Below are 27592 nucleotides of genomic sequence, written 5' to 3'. Positions count from 1 at the left end.
TAAATGGGTCAATTATATGGTATGCAAATTATATCTCAATAAAGCTGTTACAGAAACAAAACAAAACCCCAAAAATGCGATAAATTTTGTGTGTGTGTGTATAGAAAAGATCTTTTGAAAGGATTTAGTAAATTTAGTGGGAATTTTGATGTTACCAGTGTTAATTAATTAGTGAGCACTGACACAGACCTTTCCTTTTGACTTCTAGGTCCCAGAACAGCAGCCCATTACTTTGTGTAGTGGGGTTGAAGATACAAAGCATTATGAGGAAGCCAAGAAATGTGTAGAAGAATTAGCATTGTACCTGAAACCACTCAGCAGTGCTAGAGGTAAATCAGATGCAATTATCTATGCTAAGAAAATCTTTATTAAAGATGCTTTTATTACCCTAAAAATTGTGGCTTTAAGTGAATATTAATGAAATTCATTTACTTACTGTAAACCAAACCCATTGGTGCTAAGTAATATCATTACAAACCACATCAAATAAAGTAGTGAATTTAGAGTTTATGTGATGTTGGAAACATTATTTGAATGAGTTACGGAAGTAAGTATAAGTACACTAGTGGTTTCAGAAGGGCTTCCCATCATTTCACACCTCTGAATTGTCTGCCTTCAATCCAGTTTTATGTGGTATGCTATAGGGGGTGGAATAAAATTGGAAGTTGCTGTTACTGCCTTGCCGTTACAGCTTGTTATTTCATTAGGAAGGTAAGATTAACCACTATGAAATAATATGCCAGAACTGTTAATAACCTCAAGTTTTGGATCTTAAACTGATGATTAGTATTTGGCCTTTTTTTCTTTATTCCTCCGTGATTAAAATGAATAATGGTCTATTTAATGTCATAATGAGTGTTATATTTGCATGAGATAAAAGCTTTTGTATACTTTTATGTAAAGTAATATGTAAATAATAAGTAATATGTAAAATGTAAAAAAGTAATCATATGTAACATGTAAATTAGGCTTCAATTGTGTAATTTTGTTTATTGTTTATTTTAAATATAGTATAACCCAGAACTGTTCACATACTCATAAGTCAATTAGCCCATCAGAGGAAGTTTTCCTGGACTCTAAAATTGCGTTGTAAACCTAGAAATAACTTTTTGCTCTCTTTTAAAGGAGTGGGTCTGAATAGCACTACTCAGAGTGTTCTGAGTCGCCCAATGCAGAGAAAGCTGGTGACTCTGGTCCACTGCCAGCTAGTGGAAGAAGAAGGCAGGATTCGTGCCATGAGGGCAGCACGATCTTTAGGTGAACGAACAGTTACAGAGCTCATTCTCCAGCACCAGAATCCTCAGCAACTCTCTTCCAATCTTTGGGCAGCAGTCAGGGCTAGGGGCTGCCAGTTCCTTGGACCAGGTATATAATTAAAGTTTGATATTTACTATACTAGTAATTTAAAAGTATGATGTAGCAACTATAAGGGATGTACAGAGGCTAGTTCTTTGCAATATTCTGTTGTTATCAAGCAGTAGCCCACTTGACGGTTATGGCTTGGGTAATTCCGTGTCAGTTTTTCTCAGCACTTAAAACGTTTCTCTTAATGCCAAAAGTTTATTCATTTTTGATAGTTTTTCTTAAATAGTTTATCTGCTTTCTTAAATAAAATATATGGGGTCTAATACAAAATTGCCCCAAAATCGTTAAAAAGTGTAACTGTGAATATCTGTTATTGTGTTGCCCATTAATTAAGTGGTACCTGCAGAAATTATTGAATACTGCCCTTCTCATAAGTGGATTTATCTTATCTCTGCACATGATGAATTTTGATTTTGCCCAACTTTTCCTAGCAATGCAGGAGGAAGCCCTAAAGCTGGTTCTCCTTGCCTTAGAAGATGGTTCTGCTTTGTCAAGAAAAGTATTGGTTCTCTTTGTGGTGCAAAGGTTGGAGCCACGGTTTCCTCAAGCCTCTAAAACTAGCATTGGGCATGTTGTCCAGCTCCTTTATAGAGCCTCCTGCTTCAAGGTATGAACCTGTGCGAAATATCAGCTTAAAAGGAAATGTTGTCCTTTCCCCAAACTTAAGTAGTAAAAGTTTGAGTTTAATAAAGTTGCCTGTATCTTTTCAGCAATTTTTCTTTTCTTTTTTTATTTATTTTTATTATTTATTTTAAATTTATTTCTTTATTGAGGTATAATTGACATATATATCCATTGTTTCTTTTTTTTTTTCTCTCCCCAAAGCCCCAGTAGATAGTTGTAGGTCATAGTTGTACATCCTTCTAGTTGCTCTGTGTGGGATGCCGCCTTATGGCTTGATGAGCGGTGCGTAGGTCCACGCCCAGGATCCGAACTGGCGAACCCCAGGCTGCTGCAGGAAGAGCATGTGAACCTTACCTGCTACACCACTGGGCTGGCCCCGTTTTTTTTATTTTTATTTTTATTTTTTTGGTGAGGAAGGTTGTCCCTGAGCTGACATCTGTTGCCAGTCTTCCTCTATTTTGTATATGGGATGCTGCCACAGCATGGCTTGATGAGCGGTGTGTAGGTCTGCGCCTGGGATCTGAACCCGCAGAGCATGCGATCTTAACCACTCTGCCACTGGGCTGGCCCCAACAATTTTTCTTTTAAAGAATGTAGGGCCAGCCCCGTGGCTTAGCGGTTAGGTGCGCGCGCTCTGCTACTGGCGGCCCGGGTTTGGATCCCAGGCGTGCACTGACGCACTGCTTCGCTGGCCATGCTGAGGCCGCGTCCCACATACAACAACTAGAAGGATGTGCAGCTATGACCTACAACTGTTTACTGGGGCTTTGGGGGAAAAATAAATAAAATTTTAAAAAAATTAAAAAAAAAAATATAGATGGTGTCCTATTAAAGTTAAATCTTGTTGTATTGAATTTCGTATGTTAAATATTGAACAGCAATAGATCAAACCAAGGCTTATAGATTTTTGTATTTGAAGAGACTAATAAGCTATGTCAGTTTTCCACCAAGACTATAAGCAAAATTGGTCTGAAGAGAGTCATGGAAGCAGGAATAAGTTTTATTTGGCTACTTGCCCTGATGTAATTCTCTGTGCACAGTACTGGAGCTCCATTTGCCGTTTTGGCTTCAGGATATATAGTAATGCTGGACATACTCTTTTGTATCCCAAACTGAATCAGCACCAATTCAAACACTGGTGCCAACTGTGTGTGATTTATTGTTCATTCTGTTTTCCTGACTTCTTAAGGTCAAGGCTTCTTGCTTCTGACACAACACAACCAGTACTTCATAGACCAGGGAAGCATGTCTAAAAAAAATCGTTAATTCATACAGGCTATAAGGAAATGTATTCATGAGGTCACCACATTCCCTCATCTGACACTCAAACTAAAAAAATCCCACATTTACCATCCTACTATATTCTTTTCTCTCTTTTTTTGAGAAGGATAAAATGGTTCACGAAATCAATAGGAGAGCAAACAGATTTAATTTAAAAATATTTTTAAAAGCCCTCGCTAAATGCCAAAATTACTCTGTTTCTTTCTAGAGTCAGATTATATACTGAAAATGGAGTGTGGACTCCAGGTCTGTACCCACCCTTCTCGTTTTTCTTAGGTACCTCTGGAGCTGTCACAGCTTCTAGCCAAAATAACTCCAGCTGGTCCAGATCGTCCCTAAATAACTCACATTCGTTATAGTGGTTGTAATAACATGATTGTACCATGTAATCCAGACTACATTTCAGAATGTCTGTCTGCTTCTGGTGTTACTTGTTCTCTCTCCATTAACAGCACCAGACAGATACAGTATAGGAAGCTTAAAAAATGAAAAGAAAGAAAAGGAGATCCAGCCTTCCTCTGTGAAGAAAAAAGGAGCTCAATACCCACAAAGTGAACCTCTCTCAATCCTAATTAAAAGCGTTAATAGTAAAAAAAAAAAAAAAAAAAAAAAAATTGGAAATTTGTAAACATCCAATTATTTTTTATTTGGGTCATGATTATTTCCCTTTATTTCGTTGTCCACCTGCTTTCTTCTCTTGGTGGTAGTTTGTACTACACTCTCAATCATGAAAAGGTTTATCTTCTCTTATTGTAAACTTGATTCCCTATGGCAGAGTTTGTGTTAAGTGTCTATCAAAACCCATTTCATCTTCCTCATGGAACTCAAATCAGACTGCATTTTCCATTCTTCTTTGCATATAGCTGTGTTCTTATAGCTATGTTCTTACTGTGTCCTTTTAGCATTTCTTTTATTTCCATTTGAAAACCTTCTTCAAGCTGTGGGATAATTCTGGCCATTCTTAGTACAGTATAGTTCCAGGACTTTAGATATTGCATCTCTTGGAAATCCTTTTTTTTTTTTTTTTTTTTTTTATTTATTATTTTTTTTTTTATTTTTTTGTTTATTGCAGTAACATTGGTTTATAACATTGTAAAAATTTCAGGTGTACATCATTGTACTTCTATTTCTGCATAGATTACATCATGTTCACCACCAAAATACTAATTACAACCCATCACCACACACATGTACCCAATTATCCCTTTCACCCTCCTTGGAAATCCTTGATTGCTTTTAGTTAACGAGAGTTTTGAGAGCCGGGGAACCAGTATATCATATGGAAAGCATGTTCCACATTTTAATGAGGTTTAGCCTATATTGAGAGGATGTTTTCATACCTACACATATGCATTTGGTCTTTTGACTTGCCTTTGAATACTGTCGAAATATATTTAGTTTTTGTGATTATAGTTCTTGATTTTTTAATCTATTTGGTCTTTCTATGGACATACCTAACAAAATTTAAGTTAGACCTTCTTGTAATAAGAATGGAAGAATACGTTTTTAAATATAATGTCAATATGACCTAGAAGTCTTGACTAAAATAGTCTGTAGTTTCTTTGGTGGGAGGAAAAAAAATGGGAATTTTCTACTAGAGTAATTTGAGTCCTAACGGAAATAAAAGGTCAACAGGGCAAAATATGTTAGGATATAGGTGATCCTAGACTAGAATTAATTATTTTACTTTGATTTGTTAAGCCTTTAGACTAAATTCAGCTTGACTCAAACTGTGAATTATTTGGGGTAATATCAATAGTACCTTCCTCAACAAGTTTAGAGCATTAAATGAGTTAATAAGTCAGTATAATGGTTAATAAGGTAACAACACACTGACTGGCACATACTAAGTGCTCGATAAATGTTAACTATCTTTATTACTAAAAGATATTATTATCATCATTATGATTATTCTAGTCCAGCATCTCAGAATTTACACTTTCTGATGGTGGCCCACCCTATAAAACTCCATGGAGAATTAAGCCAAGTACAAATTAGTCGTCTTTAGAATCACACCAGCATCTGAAGCTCTTTCAGGTATGAGTGCCAGCTAGCTCAATGCCAGGCAGGTCCTTGCGTAATAATCCACAGTTATGGAGAAGAAACATAAATTGTTTTTTAGAATAATTGTTCTCCTATGAGTATTTTCTTCTTTTCAAAAATACATTTACACACACATAAAGTTTAAATTGTGTATATGTATTAAGGTCTGTTCAATCTTTGGATTTCGTTCCAGCACATACTCTTTCATTCTTTCTTTCTGTAAGACCTATTCAGAAGATTTTGACATCTATAAAGGGGGAAATGTTTTATAGGCATAACGATGTGTTCCATTTTAATCTTGCTATTGTTGCTAAAAGAAATTTGTTTGTTACATTAAAAATTATCTGTTAGTTTATCTGTATGTGGTCATATAAACTATAAACCAATTTTGTTTCTTACCTCATTATGAGATTATATGTGTCTTATTAGGTCACCAAACGTGATGAAGACTCTTCTTTGATGCAGCTGAAAGAAGAATTTAGAACCTATGAAGCTCTGCGGCGAGAACATGACTCCCAGATAGTGCAGATTGCGATGGAAGCAGGCTTACGAATTGCACCAGACCAATGGTCCTCTTTGCTTTATGGAGACCAGTCTCACAAATCTCATATGCAGTCCATTATTGACAAGGTAGACCCTTTTTTGTTTCTTACTTCTCTGACTAATCTTGGAGTCTTGGTAATTGATTTGTTGGACAAATGTATATTAAAATGATCACTGTATGTCAGGCTCTTGTAAATTATATTTTCTGTAGCCGAGTGTCCTGTTGTAACTAGTCACATCATAATACCAGTTTGTTTATATAAAGATTTTTTAAATTGAGGTATAACTGACATTGTTCATATAAGATTTGACTAGTGTTATAATGTTTTATCCAGCACTCTCTCACATTCCTTTGAGAGTCTCACATCTCTATTTCTATTTCTTCTATCATTACCTCTCTCCCTTCTTTTATTGTTCTCTGAGTTTTGATCATTGTGTTAGTTAAACCCATTTTCTAAATGCCTTTATTGCCTTCCTGTAGCAGCCATTTAATGGTCTGGAAGATGTATACACTGAGGTTTCTTATGATTCTCAACCAGAATAATTTCACATAAGTTACCATTCATTCTAAGTTTGATCAGCCTTTCAGTAAACTTATTTCTACTTTTATCTATTTTTTGTTATGATAAAAAGATCACTAGGGTACACATGAATTTTAGGTCAGGCTCTATTATTTATTTCTGACTCTAAGAGCTATATTTAATTCTCTTAAAACTGGAGTAATACTATAACTGTTTTTGTTACAGTTCAACATGAAATACATGAAAGTGCTATTAAAAAGTCTTAAAGAGCCATGTAAATATATTATGTTCAATGATAGTATTTAATTTTTACTATTTTACCTTAAATACTTAACAAGCACAGAGATGATTATACATTAGAGTCCACACTACATTTAATTTAGAGAAATAAGATCAAGATGTAAGAATGGCCTAAATGTAATAATATTTAACACTTAGTGAGACCTTACTGTGTGTCTGGTGGTTTTAAATAATTCATTTAATCCTCTCAACACCCCTATATTATCCTTTTATAGAGAGAGAGACAGAGGTTAAGTGTGTTTCTCCGGGATCACAGAGGTAATAAGTGACAGAGCTGTATTTGAACTTGGGCATTTGACACTGGAATCCATGTTCTTAACCACTAAACCTCTTTCCATACTGTTCTGTCCCTCTTTTTTTTTTTTTTTGCTATTCCCAAAGATAGAATTCTTTGAATAAGTAGTAGATTAATGTCAAAGGATAAGTGGGAAATGTGTTTTATAGCAGCTTGGTGCATAATTTTCAGTATAATGTGTGTTATTTGTTCTGTCCTATAAGTCTTCCCTAGATACCTTAAACCAAACTTTACCTACAATTCCTGGGTCTGAAATTATGCAACCGATTGGTTATAATGTATTGAAACCTTAGTAATGATCTCTTAAAGGAGTAGCTTTCTCCCTCTGAAGAGAAACTTGGCTTGCTTTTATAAAAGGTTCTACAAGGAGGTTCACCTTCTTGTCTGAACTAGACTATATAACTAGGTGTTTATGCTGTAATAATTTTCTCACATCATGAGCAATAATTTGAATTTACTATCCAGAGACTTTCATGCAACAAACTGGTAAACAAACTTTGCCATGTATGTGACATCTTCTTATTATATACACCAATAGAACTGTCTGTGATAATGGAATGTTCTGTATATGCACTGTCCAATATGGTGATCACTAGCCACACATGGCTATTCAGCACCTGAAGTGTGACTTGTGCAACTGATGAACTAAAATTTTTATTTTATTTAACTGATTTAAATTTAAATAGCCACGTGTTGCTAGTGGCTAGCATAGCCTAGTAAACTAATAGATAAAGAAACATAAATTAATAGTTCACAAAGAGGAAATATATCTAATTGATGGGATAGAATTAGGTCCCAATAATAATTAAATACACATTTAAAACAGTGACATACCAAATATTGCTTGTTAAATTAGTAAAAAAATATACTCTCATATATTGCTGATGGTTTGTTAAATGCATTACAAATCTTTCAGGAAGCAATTTGTCAGTGAATAAAAACTCAAAATATTCATGTCCTTTGACCAAACTTACTATTCTCAGAAATTTATTTTAAGAAAATGATCCTTAAAATACTTCAAAAAGGTGTTAATTGCAACATTATTTATAAACGAGAAAATACGGGGATGATTACAGAAGTTAAGATCTCTGTACTCAGAGCACTGTTTTATGGCCATTAAAATTATAGTTATATCAGGACAGATACTCTCTTCAGCTAATAAATTTCATTTAATTTAAAAAAAATGTTAGATATTCTTATTAAGTCTTGGTGGTGGATACGTGGATATTGTCATTATATTAGTTACTTTTTTTGGTAATATTTCATAGTAAAATTGGTTAGCAATAAAAAAAATGCTTTTGTTATAATATTAATGGTAGCCAAAATCATAAGTTTATAAATGGCTGATTGTAAGAATGTTAAAAACATGCAAAGATGAAAAAATTGAATAAAAGAATGTCACCATTCTGATGATAGTTGTGTTATTTTCCTTTTTTTTTTAAATGTATGCTTTTTTTTTTTAAATTACCTTTTCTTTTATAGAAGGTCCTTTTGGGGGAGAAAAATTCTCATCCATATTAATAAACTACATAGAGAGCTAAATGTTTCCAAGTAAGAACCCTTAGTTACTATCACATAATCAATTTTTTTCCCTATTAAAGGTCATGTGTATGGCCAACTTAGGGAGTTAATGCAAGAATGTGTGTCATTAAGCCTTAGGAAAATACACAACCTGATAGCTTTGTTTTTTTTTTTTTGTGAGGAAAGTCAGCCCTGTGCTAACATCTGCCAATCCTCCTCTTTTTTGCTGAGGAAGACTGGCCCTGGGCTAACATCTGTGCCCATCTTCCTCCACTTTATATGGGACGCCGCCACAGCATGGCTTGCCAAGCAGTGCGTCAGTGCGTGCCCGGGATCCGAACCGGCGAACCCCGGGCCGCTGCAGTGGAGCGCGCGCACTTAACCGCTTGTGCCGCCGGGCCAGCCCCAACCTGATAGCTTCTAAGAATCCGAAACCAATTAAGGATTTCTTTGAGCTAGAATGGTCTTTTGAAATTATTTAGTCCATATAACAGGTGCTATTGTATATTAGCAAGAACATAATCTCTAGACTGTATTTCCAAATTCCAGTTGTTTGGAAGGAGCCCAAGAGCCAAACTAACATAATGTTGTAAGAACATAAGATGGAAAAAATACTTCCAAATTGAGGAATTGAGAAAGGCTCACATTTGAGGACTGTGACAGCAGAGGTGAGAGAGTATACCATATGCCAAGCTGTGGATACAGAGAAGTGTGGGGTTTGTTCACGTAGCAGGCAATCCAGTGTGGCCAAAGTGTGGGATGTGTGGGAGGATAAAAATTAAATTTAATAAATTGCAGAAATGATTGTGATATTGTAAATAATCTTTATTTAAAAAGGATTATCTGGCCTTTGGGAAAGTTAATGTTTATCTTTTTTAAGTTACAGACCCCAGCCTCTTTTGCACAAAGTGTTCAGGAACTAACAATTGCTCTCCAGCGGACTGGCGATCCAGCAAACTTGAACCGCCTAAGACCCCATTTGGAGCTATTAGCAAACATCGACCCTAGTCCAGGTAAATCCAGGGGAAATTAATGGACTATCCTGTGTGCCTCAGTGCTGCTCAGTGATTCTTTTAATCATCTTTTGTTGCATTACTCTAGAATTTCTCAGAATAGTTATTCTAGATCTTTTCTACAGTATTTAAGTTTCTGGCCCCAATCTTGTCCATCTGTCTCTTTATTACTTCAATTAATATTTATTTAATACTTTTTACTGTACTGCTCACTTCACCAGGAAAATAGATTCTCTCTGGGATCCTTTATGTTTTCTCTTTCTCTCATCACAAAACTGTGCTGTATTTTACCATTCTCATCTCTTTTGACAAGACTCAAGTTTTCTCATTTTTTTCTGTATCATATGTCCTTAGTTGCATTTTCTTGGCCCTGTTTTTTTCTTTCTCTACCTTATCTCATTCCATCAAGTATCCTCTCTTGCATCTTTACTTTGTCAGCCCTTTTCGTGCTCCTTCTCCTTGACTTGAAAATCACCCAGCCTTCTATTTCTCACATAATAATACTTACATCTAAGATGTTTTAGCTTGTATCCTATTGCTGTCCCTGTGTTTATTACTACTACTGAACTAAGACTCTCAACATTCACTAGTAATTTCCCAGTTTCTAATTTCAAAGGCTTCTTCTCAGTCCTTAAATTACCTGATTTGTCTTCAGCATTTGATAATGATCCTGACCGCTTCATTGATGTAGAAACTCTCTCAATACCTTATCTTTTTGTAGTCTCATGGTTCTCTTTTAACCTGCCTGAATGCTGCTTCTGTCTTGTTTTGACAACTCTTTCCTCTCCTGCCCACTAGAGAGTAGGCTGGTGTGTGCTTGGAATTTTGTTTTCTCTGTACTCTCTGTTGATGGTGGTCATTCATTCCCAGCATCAGATATTATCTCTTTATAGATAATAGACTCCCAAATATCTCTATCACTATATCTCTTCATTACTCCAGCCCCAATTTCCCAAATGCTTTCTGAGATTCTCCATCATCTCTCTCTGTGTTTCAAAGCAAACTCATCTTCACTTGATGCCTGCTCTTCCTCCTGTGTTCTGTCTCTGTGTAAATGACCTCATCCTCTGAGGTATGTAAGCTTAAAACCTAAGTCTTGTGTCTCATCTCATATCTTTTCCCCTTGCACTTGCTCTACATACCATTTCAGACAACAGGAGCTCTCTGTTCTTCTTTCACAATATGCCTGTATCCCATGCCTATTCATACTGCCTTAGTGAGGGCCTCATTCCTTTTCCTGAGACTAAATGCCTTCCATTTTCCTCTACTCTTTTAATTCTTCCAATCCAGTCTACTTACTGCTGCAAAATAAATCACATCTCTGATCTTATGTCTACATTCATAAACTTTCAGTGACACCCCATTGCTTATAGAGTAAAGTTTGGAATTCGTGACTGTGGCATTCAGAGCCCTCTAATTTCTTATCAGTCTACCTTTGTAGGCGTACTACCAAAATTACTTAATCAAACCAGATCAGATCTATTCCTATAACACAGTGATTTTTTTTCACTTCTGTGCTTTAATCATTCTGCGCAATCAAAAGATTGCTCACCACCGCATCAACCACCAACTTATCTTCCTGCATCAGTGCCAATATATTCTGCTCTACTTGTGTCCTAACAATGGATAAACTATACTCCTAGCTAAAGCCACCCTCTCTCCTCATGTACTAATATCATCTTAAGTATATCCCTTCCATATCCTGTTTCTTATCAGTTTTCCTTCTTTACTAGAGTATTTCTAACAACATACAAAACGTACTATTATTCCTCTCATAACACACTTTTGACACCATTTGCCATGCATCTCTCACTCCATTTCTCTCCTTTTTATAGCATTCTCTTGAACTCACTTCAATCAGGCATTTGTCTCTACCACTCAATCAAAACCGCTTTTGACAAAGTCACAAATGACTTTGTATTTGACCTGCTGGCAGCATTTAAGATTGTTGTTTACTCTCTACTCCTTGTAACACTTTTTCTTCACTTGGCTTCCAGGCCATCACACACTCCTAGTTTCCTTCCTTCTTTATTGGACCCTCCTTCTAAGGCCTCCTTTGCTGATTTCTCCTTATCTCCAATGCCTCTAACCTTTTTTTTTTTTTCCTCCATAGCCTCTAACCTTTGGAATGCTCCCAGAGTTTAATCCTTTTATCTCTTCACTTTTCTCTCTATACCCATTCCCTAGATAATCTCATCTAGTCTCATGGCTTTAAACAGTATTTATTTGACTCACAAAGTTACTATATTTCATCAGTCCTGAAGTTCACATCTTTTTCAGATCTTAGCATTTCTGAGATTGGGGTGCATTTGTACAATCAGCGGTATGATAATTTAATTAGCAGTCTTTTTTCTGTTTCCGTGGCACATAATGGTATGTGTTATGATTGATGGTATGTTTTAGAATCTGTGAAATATAGGATATCTAGCCCAGACTTTCTTCTTGAATTCTTTTGTATATCTACCTGTCTGCTCAATATCCAATAGCTCTAATTGAATATCTGATAATAATTTCAAACTTAATCTGTTCAAAAGTGAGTTCCAAACCACCCCCCACACACCCATTCCTGTTAGTGGCAGCTCCATCCTTCCATTTCCTTAGTCCAAACACCTTGGAGATATCCTCAGCTCTTCTTTCGCATATAAGGCACATATGATTTATCAGCATGTCTTGTAGGCCCTACCTTTAAAGTCCATCTGGAATCTCTACTTATCACCTTCACTGCTACCACCCTCGTCTCTCTCTATGGATTGTGGAATAACCTCCTATTTTCTGTCTGGTTTCAGCATAGGAGCTAGAGTGATCCTGTTACCCCTCTGCTCAAAAATTCTCCAGTGCTTTCCATTACTCAGTAAAAGCCAAAACCTTTTCCATGACTTGCTGGGCCTCACATGATCTGGTCTTCCTTTACCTCTCTCCAGCCTCGTCTCCTACTCTTTTTCCACCTAATTCATTCCTCTCCTGTTTCATCACATGGAACATGCCAGGTACACTCCCACATCAGAGCCTTTGCACTTACTCTTCCCTCTTCCTAGAAATGTTTTTCTTCTAATATATCCACAAGGCACACTATCAGACCCTTTTTTCAGGTCTTTAATCAAATGTAACCTTCTCAAGGAGGCCTTCTCAGGTTACCCTGTCTAAAATTTTACACATACTTTCCCACTCCCTTTTTTGCTCTATTTATTCTACTCATCATTATCTAAATACTTTGTATTTTGATTATTTATCTTATTTATTGTCTGGCTCCTCTCCTTGAATGTAACAGGGATATCTGTTTTGATTGCTACTGCTTCTGCAGCAACTAGAAACAATACCTGGGACTTAATAGGTGTTGCAAAAAATACTTTTTTGTATGACTGTTCTCTTCACCTTCTCTGCCTCTTCCTCCTTTTTCCCTGTGGAAATTCCACGTGTCCTTCAAAGCCTAGTTCAAATGCCATCACCTAGAAGTCCTTCAGAGTGTCTCCAACAGGAAGTCATCTCTACATCTGTGTTCTCACTTCATTTTATATTTCTTTTAGAGAATATTTTGTATTTAGCCTTATGGTTAATTTTTCCTTTATAAAATCACAGTGCTGGCACTAGACAAATACTTATTAAACGAAGAGGAGGATGTATACCAGAGTTGCTTTATATAATAGTTCTTTTATTATACTTTTTAAGCATTCAGTTTACCAATACTTGATTTATACAAAATTTCAAAATAGACGTTACAATTTGGCTGACTGTAGGCAGTCCACAGTTAAGTTGTGTTTGGCCCACATAGTGTTGGTCTGCACAATATTCTAAATTTTTTAGGTACCAACACTCAAAAACTGGATAATTTTATGTAAGAATCTCAAATTTCAACTTTCGCTGGTATATCTTTCCACCAGCTTTCCCTGGTGGTATATCTGGTAGTGCCAGCTTTGCATCTTCACATAACAACAATCAGCTAAAGTTGAATTGTAGCCATAACCTTAGGCGTGAGACATACTTGGCAGTTCAGCATAGTCCCTGTCACTCTGTATTGTCATTTCCAATACTAAGGGTCTAATGGCAATAAATTGCCATTTATTATCTGGCCTACTTAATTCCTTTATATTACCTTCTCTGTCCCTGTAGTTATTCTAGTTTGCAACCCCAGCTTTAAATGAATATATCCATTCCTTTAAAATGATGTTTAGGTGAATAAGCTATCACCTGAGAAGCTGTATGAACTTTAACTTGATTTCACTAAAGTGCTGACACTAAATTCTTTATTAATTTAATACTGGGCAAAACATTGAATAACATAGTTTAAAAAATTTTTTTATTTGTTGTGTAGATGCTCCTCCTCCTACTTGGGAACAGCTAGAAAATGGGCTGGTTGCTGTGCGTACAGTGGTACATGGGCTGGTTGATTATATCCAGAACCACAGCAAAAAAGGAGCAGATCAACAGCAGGTAAGGGAGATGTTGGAAACTTAGAAGTAAGCTACTGTGGGTATTCTTACAGCCACAAGCAAAGCCAACAAGATGACATGAATATTTTGAGACTCTGACTGTAGAAACTATAAATTAGTTTAGCATGGTTAGCTGCCAGTTTACTGGATTAGCCTAGTAATTTTATCTGACATTGAAATTAAATAATCCTTGTTGGTCTAATATTGTGCTAGAATCATTTGTCACGTCGGATATAGCAGCATTTGGTTCTGTGCTAAAGGTTATTTCATTTAAATAAAATTATTCTATTTGGTTACTATTACATTTCAGTTTGACAGTAGGTGTTACTTTCCAGACTAATGCTATCTCTCTCCAATACTGTTCACGTATATGTAAATGCTTCTTCTGTATTAGTAGTTTAACATTTTTCATTTATAATGTTTGTTATGCCAGTGAACCAAATTTTCCTCAAATATTTTTATTTATTTTTTTGTGAGGAGATCAGCCCTGTGCTAACATCTGCCAGTCCTCCTCTTTTTTTTTTTTTGGCTGAGGAAGACTGACCCTGGGCTAACATCCGTGCCCATCTTCCTCCACTTTATATGGGACACCCCCACAGCATGGCTTGCCAAGCAGTGTGTCGGTGCGCGCCTGGGATCGGAACCAGCCGACCCCGGGCCGCCGCAGCGGAGTGCTTGCACTTAACTGCTTGCGCCACTGGGCCTGCCCCCTCAAATATTTTTAAATGAAATATATGGCAGTAAAATAGAATAGCTTTAACCTAGACTTTTTCATTTTGCTCCCAATAATTTTATTTTACCCTCAAGATTTATGTTAGTTTCACTAGCTGTTGTATTTTGCAGTAGTAAGCTTGAGAAATTGAAACTTTGTTAATATTGTTATTAATTTATCTGGCTCAAGTAAATATTAATTGATTATTCAATATTCCTTTTATCTTTGAGAGGCAAGAAATATTAAAAACGTCCTGCTGGGGCTGGCCCGGTGGCACAAGCGGTTCAGTGCGCGCACTCTGCTGTGGCGGCCTGGGGTTCACTGGTTTGGATCCCGGGCGCACGCCAACTCACCACTTGTCAAGTCATGCTGTGGCAGCGTCCCACATAAAGTAGAGGAAGATGGGCATGGATGTTAGCCCAGGGCCAGTCTCCCTCAGCAAAAAAAAGAGGAGGATTGGCAGTTGTTAGCTCAGGGCTGATCTTCCTCACAAAAAAAAAAAAATGTCCTGCTAAGTAGAATAATACTGATAAGATTTTCCTAATCAATCTAAGCACAGATCAGAGCTTTATTTTATAGTTAAGAAATTAAAAACCTATTTTTAACTCCCTCTTCCATTAGACATCATGAAGAATGTAACAAAAATATTAACCTTTAAGTTCTGCCAATAAGTGAAAAAATACATTAAATTTAATTTAGCTTAATATTGTTTGATATCTCATTAACTCCCGAATCTGTCCTCCTGCCTTATCCCTGAGTTGTAAATAATAAGTTTCATTTGTACCTTTGGAGATATTTTAAGTCCTTGATATATTCTTTTGCATGTCAAGAATTGGTTACAGAATATTCTTCAGTTAAAGGGCCTATTGTAGCTTTGTGGTATGTTATAAGGAAACATAATTATAAGTATAGCTGTACTGAACATTGTCCAAAACAAATATTAGAAGACAGTTTAAACATTTGGAAGTCCTGAACCCCAGTGGTTTGTCCATTGTAAAATCTAGAAAGAAGATCATACAGCCTAGAGGAAGATGGGCACAAATGTTAGCTCAGGGACAGTCTTCCTCACCAAAAAAAAAAGAAGAAGAATTTATATAGTACTCATGTTTGAGAATTAATACCAACATATCAGAAAAATCAGGACTAAATTGTTTTTAATTAATTTATTTTTGGATTCTCTGAGACTTTGGACGGGGTGACTTTCCAGCACTTTGCTCTGGGCAGTCTGGATAAGTGTGTGAATTAGTCTGAATTATTCATCTAGATTATGAAGATTCTAAAATGGCAAATAAGATTTACATCTTTTTTTTTAATATCTAATGTTTTAATTTTGGTTTTAGCCTCCACAGCATAGCAAATACAAAACATACATGTGTCGAGATATGAAGCAGAGAGGAGGATGCCCTCGTGGAGCCAGCTGTACATTTGCACACTCACAAGAGGAACTGGAAAAGTAAGTGTGAAAGTTATTAGACTCAGCCTTCTAATAGCTTGTTATAGAATAAGGTAGAATTATTAAGTAGAATAATTTGCTGCCATTGAGAAATACAGAAGGAGTAGTTGCATTCTCTTTAATGAACAGGAAATGTTTAGAAAGTTATACAGAATTTTACAAAGAAAACTGAAGCAGTTTCTTCAGCTTTCATTACATTGTGCCTACAAATAGGAAACTCTTTGTGGTTAACTAAATCTAGAAGTGAGTCATTTTCACTACCCCCAAAGAATTAAAATTCTAAGGATTTTCATTGATTTTAACTAATTGAATAATACATTTCCAATGGAAAAATTTGCCCTTTGTTCTATTCAAGAAATTATTTTATTGCCAGGCTCAATTTCACAGATTCTTTCAAATTCCAAGGACCAGATAATTCCAATGATGTTAAATTTTCCAGCACATAGTAGAAAGAAAGGAAAACCTCTTAATTTTTTTTTTATAAAGCCAGTGTGATGCTAACACTAAATTTTAAAATAGACACCAGGAGTAAGTGCAAAGGTAGCAAAATATAATTACTACAGGTTAGAGAGGAAATACCATGTGATCATATTCAAAGGTGCCAGAAGGCATTTTAATAAAATCCAACATCCACAATAGATTAAAATCCTTTAATAGAACAAAAATATCACAGATACTTTCTCAATATGATAATTATATCTCAGATCAAAAGCCAGCATGATAGCCTGATGCTTAATTAGTAAAATATTAGATTCAGTTTCATTAAAGTCAAGGCAAAATTTTCTACTAGTAAGACTGTTATGTAACATTCTGGTTGCTAATGTATGTAAACAAGAGAATAAAATAGCCATAAAATCATTACATGGAAAAACTCAAGAGAAGTACTAGACATAAAAGAAATGAGAATTTAGTAATGTGGCAAATCAAAAAATTAGTTTACAACAGTGAATTTCTGTCATATAAACTAAAAAGGAAAACATAACCAGTTAAAAAGTAAAGTGACATTAAAGATCTCTTTCACATTAGCAACCACAAGAAAAAAGAGAAATACCAAATAATAATCTAATAAGAAATATTCAAGACCTATATGAATTGTGTTAATAGACTACCTAGGAACATAAGAGAAGAAGTAAAGAAATGAAGAAACATACTATTATCTTGGATAAAACTTGACCTTATAAAGGTTTTATTTTCTCTTAAATAGTAAATTCAGTGAAATCCCAGTTAGAATCTTAACATGATGATTATTGGGACTTAACAAAATCATTCATTTGGAATAATAAATACGTGAAAATACCCAGGAAAATTCTGAAAAAAGAAATCTTCAACAGAGACTAGGCTAATAACTGTTAACCAGTATTATGAGCTAAAGTGAAGATAAAAGACTGTGGTATCAGCATAGGAATACGTAGATCAGTGCAGTACTATAGAAAATCTAGGAAGAGTTCCAGATACATATGGGAACTTAGCATATGTGCTAAAAGTAGCATTTCACATCAATAACAAAAAAGATGATGATGAAACAACTGCTATTCATTTGAAAAATAATTAGCTGGATTTGTACCTTTCCACCAAAATGAATTATAAATGTATCAGATTTAAATATTTAAAAAGGAAACGACAGAGCACTTAAAGATTTTTGTTGTTGTTGTTGTTACATAATCTTCTAGTAGGAAATAGTGGTTTTTTGTTGTTTTGTTTTTGGGGTTTTTTTGGTGAGAAAGATTGGCCCTGAGCTAATATCTGTTGCCAGTCTTCCTCTATTTTTGGTATATGGGATGCCGTCACAGCATGGCTTGATGAGCGATGTGTAGGTCCGTGCCTGGGGTCCAAACCTGTGAACCCCAGGCCGCTGAAGCAGAGTGCACGAACTTAACCACTATGCCACCGGCCCGGCCCTGGAAATGCTTTTTTTTAAGAGTGACAACCCAGCATCTGTAAAGGAGAAGATTGATAAATTTGATTACATAAAAATTTAAAACTAAGATATGGCCCAAACACCACAGTTAAAAAAAGAGAGATTGGTGGGGAAATGACATATAGAGGGCTGATGTTCCTAACATAGAATGAGCCACTACAAATCTGTAAGAAAGAGAAGAACCAGTAGATATGTGGATCATGAACATAAATAGGCAATTCACAGAAGAAATACTAATAGCCAGTAAACATGTGAAACTATGTTCAGCTTCACTAATTGTTAAAGAAATGCAAATTAAAACAAAACCTGATATTTTTGAACTGTCAAATTAACAAAGACTGATAGTACCCAGTGTTTGATGAGCTACTGAAAAAGACGTTTCTTTTATAATCAATGGAAGTTATAACAGTTTTGGAGCATTATAACAATTTCTAATGTGCATACATTAGACTTAGCAATTCTGCTTCTGCTTACTCACAGAAGGGTGTAAGTACGAGTGCATAGTTACCTGTTACTGCATTGTTTTAATAGCAAAAAATTAGAAACAATCTAAAATGTACTGACACAAGGGAATATCCCTGATGATGAAGTGGAGAAAAAAATTACTAAGAAGTCATATATGACCCTATTTCTGTAAATAATAATCTTACATACATATAAATATTAAGCCATAGTATGGAGGGAAAAATCTGTATACTTATACGCCAAATTGTTAACAGTAGTTACTTCTGATGGATAGTTTTCTTCTCCCTAGAAATTGGTCAAATATGGGAAACATTTGGAAAAATAGCGTTACTCTTAAAGGGGTTTGTCTTTGAAATTATTTTTTTAAATGCACTAACAGTTGCAAATAGATTTGCTTTCATTATTGAGGAACATAGGGTGCGAGAGTCTGATGGCTTAATTTTTTTCCTGTGGTTAGATTTAGAATCTACATGCCTTTTATATACCACAGTGTCTGCTTAAATTTAAGCATTATTCTATATTACTTACATTAACCCACTTTTAAAATGATTTCAATTTTCTGTAGGCACACATAGCATCAGCGTCTCTGAATCAGGTCTGATAAAAATTACTATTCTTGATTATTTAAAATTTTTAGTGGAATAAATGGTCAGTTCTTTTCAGTGCACACTGGCTTTTTGTTTTATTCTTAATTTATAATGTAGGCTCACTGCCCAAGGTATTTGAGGGGAAGCTAAAGTAAAATATTTCAGAAACTTGCTAAAGATTTTTCTACCCCTGCCTCTGATAAGTTTTAGAAATAGAAATTTCAACAAAAGTAAGTTATAGTAGAAATATTAATTAGCATGATTTGTAATGTTACAAATACAGTCGGCCCTCCATAACCAGGGGCTCCACATCCATGGATTCAACCAACCTCAGATTGAAAGGCCTATGATGGTTGCTTCTATATTGAACATATGTAGACTTTTTTTTTTTGTCATTATTCCCTAAACTATACAGTATAACAACTATTTACATAGTATTTACATTGTATTAGGTATTATGAGTAATCTAGAGATGATTTAAAGCATATGGGAAGAATGCTTAGGTTATATGCAAATACTATGCCATTTTATATAAGGGACGTGAACGTCCTAGGATTTTGGTATCCGTGGGGGCCCTGGAACAAATATCCTGTGGATACCGAGGGATGACTTTACTCATTATGAGGAATTTTATACTTAATCAGTGTGTCTTGCTTGAGATTTTATAGAATACATATACATATATATCCACACACACAAGTTTTTAAGTTGGTAGCTAGAGCTAATGATTTCAGGAGAATTTCTAGAAAATATTGTGCTTGGAATCTTTTCCTTCTGTATCTATTTCTTAAATAGATTCTAGTTCTTGTTTTGCTTTTGTAATTTTTGTTTTTGGTCTGTGTCTTTGCTTTTTACATAGATTTCGTAAAATGAACAAACGCCTGGTGCCCAGAAGACCCCTGAGTGCTTCTTTGGGTCAGCTTAATGAGGTGGGCCTGCCTTCAGCAGCTATTCTTCCAGATGAAGGTGCAGTGGATCTGCCTGGCAGAAAACCCCCTGCTCTGCCAAATGGAATTGTGTCAGCAGGGAATACAGCACAGCTGATTCCACGAGGGACAGATCCCAGCTATGATTCTAGTCTGAAACCAGGAAAGATAGATCATCTGAGCAGTAGTGCTCCTGGATCCCCTCCTGACCTGTATGTTGTTTTTCCTAACTTTTACTTAAAGTTTCATCTTTATAAACAAAGTAGGAAGAAAGGATAATCAATGTTTTGTTTTTTAAAAAAACTCATTTAGGGGGCTTTATATTGTTGTTTTTTGTATCTGTTTTGTGTGCTAGTGATTTTTAAAAAACAATTAGCATAGGTGAAATACGATCAAAGTTTGCAAATTTTGCAGAAGGAGAGACTATTGGAAGAAATCAGTTTCCCAAATTGTGGCAATTTCTTTTTTTACATTTAACAATTTGTGTACATTAGATGTATTTTTGAGACGTTAAACTTGACTTGCAGAATCTTATTCCCATTAGGCTAGAATCTGTCCCTAAAAGTATATCTGCCTTACCTGTGAATCCACATCCTGTACCTCCAAGGGGGCCAACAGACCTGCCTCCATTGCCTGTCACCAAACCACTTCAGATGGTACCACGAGGTTCTCAGTTATATCCAGCGCAACAGGCAGATGTTTATTATCAGGATCCTCGAGGAGCTGCTCCACCATTTGAACCAGCACCTTATCAGCAGGGTAATGATCTTTCATTTATGTCACTCACTTTTTTTAGGAGTTATGAGAACTGTTCCAAGTAAGAGGGATCATTTTTGCAGTAGCCTCCTTAAGATAAATAAATGCGTTTTTAATACTTTGAGAAAAACTTGAGATTTTATGAGCAACTAAACAGTATGAAATAAATGAAGTAGCAAAGCTATCTTTGTAGCCTCTTACCCTAACTTCTAAAAGCAGTTGTATATTAAATATGTTCATATATTTATAGAAATAACAAGTCACCCAAGTAGATAATGGCAGTTTGCTAAGGCAGTATATATTTTCCTGACCAAAATTTTCTTCAAGCATGAAAAGAGAATTTAATATTACAGTGGGTATAAATTAAACACACACTACATTTTTTTTCCTTTCAGTTATCACCTAATATTTTTCTGGTCCCTGTAATATATATGAAAAAAATGCAGCCTACATACTTTTAGAGTTTATAGTGTAGAATTAATATTAGTAACGAATAGAAAACTGTGTGTGAGAGTATGTATATGTGTGTGTATGTATATGTGTGTTAAAAATTAAGTGTTCGGTAATGGTGGTTAATATTAGTGTGGTGGAAATCAGCTGCAAGACTCAAGGGAGATCACTGAGAACTTGAGGAATCAAAAAGACTTCATGGAAGAATGTCCTAAATAGAGGTATTGGGAATAGAAAGGAAAATTTACAAACGGGTTGCAAAGAGAGTCTAGAGTCAAGAAGGAGTAAGGAGACTGTTGTTAATCCAGGTGTGCATGTTGAGGCCTGGATTACTATGGTGGGAAAGAAGGGATTTTAGAAAATAGACAAATTTGGAAAATTAGCCAGTTTTAATGATAATACTAGGTATGGAGAATGAAAGAAAGATGACTGAGGTTTCATGTATACAATTCATATGAAAAAAATAAAACACTAATTTTTATAGTTTTATTTATTTATTTTTACCCCCAAAGCCCCAGCAGATAGTTGTAGGTCATAGCTGCACATCATTCTAGTTGCTGTATGTGGGACGCGGCCTCAGCATGGCCGGAGAAGCGGTGCGTCGGTGCGCGCCCGGGATCGAACCCTGGCCGCCAGCAGCAGAGCACGCGCACTTAACTGCTAAGCCACGGGGCCGGTCCTAAAACACTAATTTTTAAACTAAAGTGTTGGATCTCTCTGTCAGAGACAGTATAGTGCCATTCTTTTTAAACTGGGACAGATTAAGGGTATTGTTCATTTCCTTTTTCCAAGGCTGTCTTAATTTTGAATCAGAAATGTCTTTTCTACTTTCAAAAGAATAGTTTTAAATTGGTGTGGCATCATTAATAATGTAAAAATATGATAAAAGTTGATTTGTATCTTCCTTTTGACCATCCATGGCAGGAAAAACCCAACTGCTTTTGTTGAGGTGACCTTAAATACACTGTATCAGTCAGGGTTCCGTTGCAGACAACAGAAATCATTCTAGCAGTATTAAGCAGAAAGAGGTTTAATGCAGGGAATTTAAGTGCCTACAAAATCAGTGGAAGTACTGGAAAGGCAGGCTTAAGCTAGGCCTGCAGGAATAAGTCCCAGAACTAGCTGCTGAGAGAACCTGTTACAGTGAAGAAGCAGTAGAAATAGGAAACTTCTGTCCTAACTGCTGCCTCCAGGATCACATCACTGGAGGCCAAAGTCTGGATTGGGAAGCTCCTGCTACGATTGTTGTCTCAAGAACTCTAGAGCTATGCAATAGCTACTAGATCTGCACCAGCAGAGTGGATCTTTTGTGTGCCACATCCCTTTCCAGTTAATTCAATTTCACATTCAAAATATATGCAAGTGAGTGATTTGTGGAATCTGAGCTTCAGAGAAATGTAGTTTTTTGCTTTCCATTGTTTGCATTGCATTAAGGCACACCAGAAAGGTGGTCAAACAATTGAGAGGGCCAATCTACTATTGTAGATTATCAATAGATTAGTTTTTTCAGTGAGTTAAGGATAATTTTTGCTCCTTATTTTTCATAGAGCTAACCTGACTACATAAGCAGAGGGGAAAACATCTAAAGAAATGAGCAGATTGTTAATTCTTTAGTGTTGAACTATTTTAAAAGGAAAACTCTTATATAGAAAAATAGATTGGCTTATTGTTGCTTTTGGTTCTTCTTTTGTCTTGTACAGGTATGTACTATACTCCACCCCCACAGTGTGTGTCCCGCTTTGTCAGACCTCCACCATCTGCTCCTGAACCAGGTCCTCCCTACTTGGATCATTATCCACCCTACCTCCAAGATCGTGTAGTAAACTCTCAATATGGCACACAGCCACAACAGTACCCGCCTATGTACCCACCACACTATGATGGCCGTCGAGTATACTCAGCTCAGTCTTATACGAGAGAAGAGATTTTCCGAGAAAGTCCTATACCCATTGAAATTCCACCTGCAGCAGTACCATCCTATGTACCAGAATCCAGAGAAAGATACCCACAGATGGAGGGTTACTATCCAGTGGCTCCTCATCCAACTCAGATCAGACCTTCGTACATCAGAGTATGCTGTATTTTTTTCTTAATATGTAGATTTAATTTGATTATTGCTTGCAGTGATTTTTTTTTTTTTTAATTTTTTTTTTCCCCCAAAGCCCCAGTAGATAGTTGTATGTCATAGATGCACATCCTTCTAGTTGCTGTATGTGGGACGCGGCCTCAGCATGGCCGGAGAAGCGGTGCATCGGTGCGCGCCCGGGATCTGAACCCGGGGCCGCCAGCAGCGGAGCGCACGCACTTAACCGCTAAGCCACGAGGCCGGCCCTGCGGTGATTTTTTTTTACCTTTTTGCCATGGTAATAACTCTTCGATCAATTCTTTTTTATAAGAATGCTTCCTTTTTTTTTTTATCTTTTCATAATTTGGGTAGGTTATTATTTTTTAAATTACACTATTAAAGGGAAAAAAAATTCCCACTCCACTCCCACTAACCCTTCTTAATTGAACTTCAGAAGGTTTTATTAACATTTCTAGGTCTATTTGGAAATTATGGTCTCTGGCTAAGAAAAAGAAACTTAAATTTAGCTTTTTGGGAAATCCTGAGAGGTTTTTGGGGTTTTGTTTTGCTTTGTTTTATTAAGTTTTGATATTTCCAAGTGTTAAGATGAGTATAAAAGCCGCTTCTTACTTAAAATATATGCTAAATGAATTAATGTGTTCTGAAATTCCTTTTCAATTTTTACTAATCTTTGCATTTTCAGGAGCCTCCTTACAGCCGGCTTCCTCCTCCTCCCCAGCCCCATCCTAGTCTAGATGAGCTACATCGCAGACGAAAGGAAATAATGGCCCAATTAGAGGAAAGGAAGGTTATCTCTCCACCTCCTTTTGCACCTTCACCAACATTGCCTCCTGCCTTCCATCAAGAGGAAGTAAGCACATCATTTTTAGTCTCATTTACCAATTTTTTCCTTTGTTGGTGGTTTGTTGTGTCCCATTTAAGTAATCTCTGCCTGTTCGCGAAGTTATGAAAATATTTTCTTATGTTTTCTTCTAAAACGTTTACAATCCATCCAGAATTGACTTTTGTATATAGTATCAGGAGTCAAGATCCATTTTTTTCCTCAAAAGATATCTCATTGATCCAGCACCATTTAATGACAAGACCCTCCTTTCCCCAGTGCCCTGTAGTCTTCTCTATCATAATCAGGTCACGTGTGTCATAGTCAGGCGATTATATATGTTTCTGGACTTGATTCTGTTTCACTGATGTATTTTTCTATCCTGGCACCAACAACATATTCTCTTAGTGTGGTTTTATAATACATCTTAATATGTGGTGATGTAGGTTTTCCAGTTTTGTCTTCTTCAGGATTACCTTTGCTGTTCTTGACTCTTGGAACTTCCAAACACATTTTAGCATCAGCATGTTGATGTCCACAAACGTATCTGCTGCAGTTTTTATTAGGCTTACGTTGACTCTCTGGATCTGCACTGCCCAGTATGGTAACCACTAGCCACATGTGGTTAGTGAGTGCTTAAAATGTGGCTAGTCTGAATGCACATGCGCTATAAGCATAGAATATACACTGGATCTGAAGATTTAGTACCCCCAAAAAGTAAAATATTTGATTAATATATTTCTACTAAATACATGTTAAAACGATAATACTTTGGATGTATTAGATTAAATAAAATGTATTATTAAAATTAATTTCATCTGTTTCTTTTTATTTTTTTGATTAATTTCACCTGTTTCATTTTATTTTTTTGATGTGGCTACTAGAAATTTTTAAATTACATATGTGGGTCTCATTATATTTCCATTGGACAGTGTTATTTTAGATCCATTTGGGGATAAGTGACATCTTCCCAATATTGAGTCTCCAAGAACATGGTATACTCTCCCCTTACTTGAATCTTCTTTAATTTCTCTCAATAATGTCATATATCATATAGTTTTCAGTGTCCTACATATCTCTCATTAAACTTATTCCTAGATAACTGATGTTTTTTGAAGCTATTTTATTTTATTTTTTGTGTGTGTGTGAGGAAGATCAGCCCTAAGCTGACATCTGCCAGTCCTACTATGTTTGCTGAGGAAGACTGGCCCTGGGCTGACATCCGTGCCCATCCTCCTCCACTTTATATGGGACGCCACCACAGCATGGCTTGACAAGTGGTGTGTCAGTGCGCACCCAGGATCCGAACCGGCAAACCCCGGGCCACCGCAGTGGAGCACGCGCACTTAACCGCTTGCACCACCGGGCCAGCCCCTGAAGCTATTTTAAATGGAATCCTTTTTGAAATTTCATTTTCTCTTTGTTGTTAATATAGAGAAATTAAGTAGATTAATGCATATTGATCCTTACGTTCAGCGGCCTCGATAAATTTCCATATTAATTCTAGTATTCGTTAGTGGATTCCTTTGGATTTTCTGTGCACACAGTCATGTCCTCTATGAATAATGACCATTTTACTTTCTCCTTTTCATCCTTATATCTCTTCTTTTTCCTATCTTGTTGTGCTAGCGAGATCCTCCAGTATAATGTTGAAAAAAAGGGATGATGGCAGGTATTCTTGACTTATTTCCAGTCTTTGAGCAAATGGAGCTTTTAATAATTCGCCATTATGATGTTTGCTGTAGGTTTTTTTTGTAGATAATCTTTATCAAATTAATGGAATTCCCTTCTATTCCTAGTTTTAGACTGTTTTTATAAGAGACACGTCAAAAATGTATTTGACTTAATAACGAGGAAAACAGCAGGATGGTAAAATTGATCAAAGAATAGGAGAGACAGGCTAATATAGGTAGTGAAAGGGAGAAAAAAAGAACACTGAAATAAAGTTGCTAGAATAAACTGGTTAACGTACTGCAGTGCAGTAAATCATAATTTTGGGAGTTTTCTTGTATTTCTATAAGACAGTGCTAATAGTTATCATGAATGAGTGTTGTTTTACTATCGTTTTAATGTCTACAGGGTCTGTAGTGGTGTTCACTTTTCCACTTCCAATATTGGTAATAATTTTTTTCTTGGTCAGTCTTGCTAGGGGTTTATCACTTTTGTCTTTTCAAAAAGCCAGCTTTTTGCTTTGTTAATCTTATTTATTTATTTTGGTTTATTGATTGTATGTACTTCCTCAGCTTATAGTGTGCATATAAGTTTTTTTTTTTTTTTAAGTCAAATAGGTTCTCTCTGCAGGGTTGCAACTGATATTGTGTAAGGAAAATGTCTTACATCCTTTATGTGTAGAATTTTGATTCTAAACAACATTGCTATCTGACAAACTGAATAATAAGCAATGAAAATTGAAAAGCGAAGTGCATCACACCACATATAATAAACAGTAACCTTTTGGGTCTATGAAAGTGATCTACCATCTAGCTTTTGTATCTAAACACTTTGGATGATTTTTCCACAATAAACATAACATAGGTTAAATAAGTAAAGTTGTAACATCTTTTATTATTGTAATTTTACTTGTAAAGTACAACATTTTATGATATTTTTTCAAAAACTGTATATTAGAGACATTCTAGAACCTTGTTATGCCATACTATTTTTTAAGAAATATGGAAAGCAATATGACACTGGGAAAAGCGAGCTAATTTTGGAATCAAATTTATCTTTGAGGTTCAGCTGTGACACTCAGTGCGATCTTTTGCAAGTTACTTAGCCTCCCTGAACCCTGAGGCTCAGGTTTCTCCATTTGTAAATCAAGTACAATAATGCCTATCTCACAGAGGTGTGGTGAAGATTAAATAAGACATAAGGCATCTGGCACATAGCAGGCATTCAGGAAATAATACCTATTTGTATTTTTGTGTGTGTGTGTGAGGAAGATTAGCCCTGAGCTAACATCCGTGCCCATCTTCCTCTACTTTATATGGGACACCGCCACAGCATGGCTTGACAAGCAGTGCATCTGTGTGTGCCTGGGATCCAAACCCTGGGCCGCCCCAGCAGAGAGCACGCGCTTAACCACTATGCTACCAGGCCGGCCCCAACTATTTGTATTTTTTATTTTTTTACTTCTAATAAAAATTATAATAATGCCTGGCTATTAAGGAACTTGATCTAGAATTATTTTAGTTTCTGACATACAAATCTATGTATTTAAACTTCAGTTCTGATTGTAAACATCCTACATATAGTTGTACTAAATTCATACATTATAAAAATAGATAACATAGAAAGAGAGAAAGTTCTCCAAAATCCTGTTTTATCACTGTCAGTTTATTATATATTTCACCTTTATATATATATTTCAACTTTTCTGTGCATGAACTAGTATATCATTATTATTTTTTAATAGGATCATTTAGTAGTATATCTTGGGCCAGCCCCGTGGCTTAGCGGTTAAGCGCGTATGCTCCGCTACTGGCG

General features: G+C 35.9%; 1 protein-coding gene across 5 annotated transcripts in view; it reads left to right on the top strand.

The window, feature by feature from the left end:
- The window catches only part of RC3H1 (ring finger and CCCH-type domains 1), an 80742-nt gene that overhangs the window by 39077 nt on the left and 14073 nt on the right, over positions 1 to 27592 (top strand). For 3 of the 5 annotated variants that reach the window (XM_004425022.3, XM_014783398.2, XM_004425023.3), the window contains exons 3-13: positions 209 to 329; positions 1126 to 1365; positions 1797 to 1972; positions 5743 to 5943; positions 9374 to 9506; positions 13816 to 13934; positions 15986 to 16098; positions 19928 to 20206; positions 20539 to 20753; positions 22901 to 23271; positions 23969 to 24136. In XM_004425022.3, the coding sequence (XP_004425079.1) occupies positions 209 to 329; positions 1126 to 1365; positions 1797 to 1972; positions 5743 to 5943; positions 9374 to 9506; positions 13816 to 13934; positions 15986 to 16098; positions 19928 to 20206; positions 20539 to 20753; positions 22901 to 23271; positions 23969 to 24136 (2136 nt within the window). The remainder of the gene's footprint in view (positions 1 to 208; positions 330 to 1125; positions 1366 to 1796; positions 1973 to 5742; positions 5944 to 9373; positions 9507 to 13815; positions 13935 to 15985; positions 16099 to 19927; positions 20207 to 20538; positions 20754 to 22900; positions 23272 to 23968; positions 24137 to 27592) is intronic. The other 2 variants (XM_087438147.1, XM_087438158.1) reach the window with 2 other exon arrangements.

The sequence above is a fragment of the Ceratotherium simum genome, chromosome 2 (genome assembly GCF_057802395.1).
Source record: "Ceratotherium simum simum isolate JZ-2026a chromosome 2, ASM5780239v1, whole genome shotgun sequence".
Lineage (NCBI taxonomy): Eukaryota > Metazoa > Chordata > Mammalia > Perissodactyla > Rhinocerotidae > Ceratotherium > Ceratotherium simum.
This window is presented reverse-complemented; position numbering and strand designations above follow the sequence as displayed.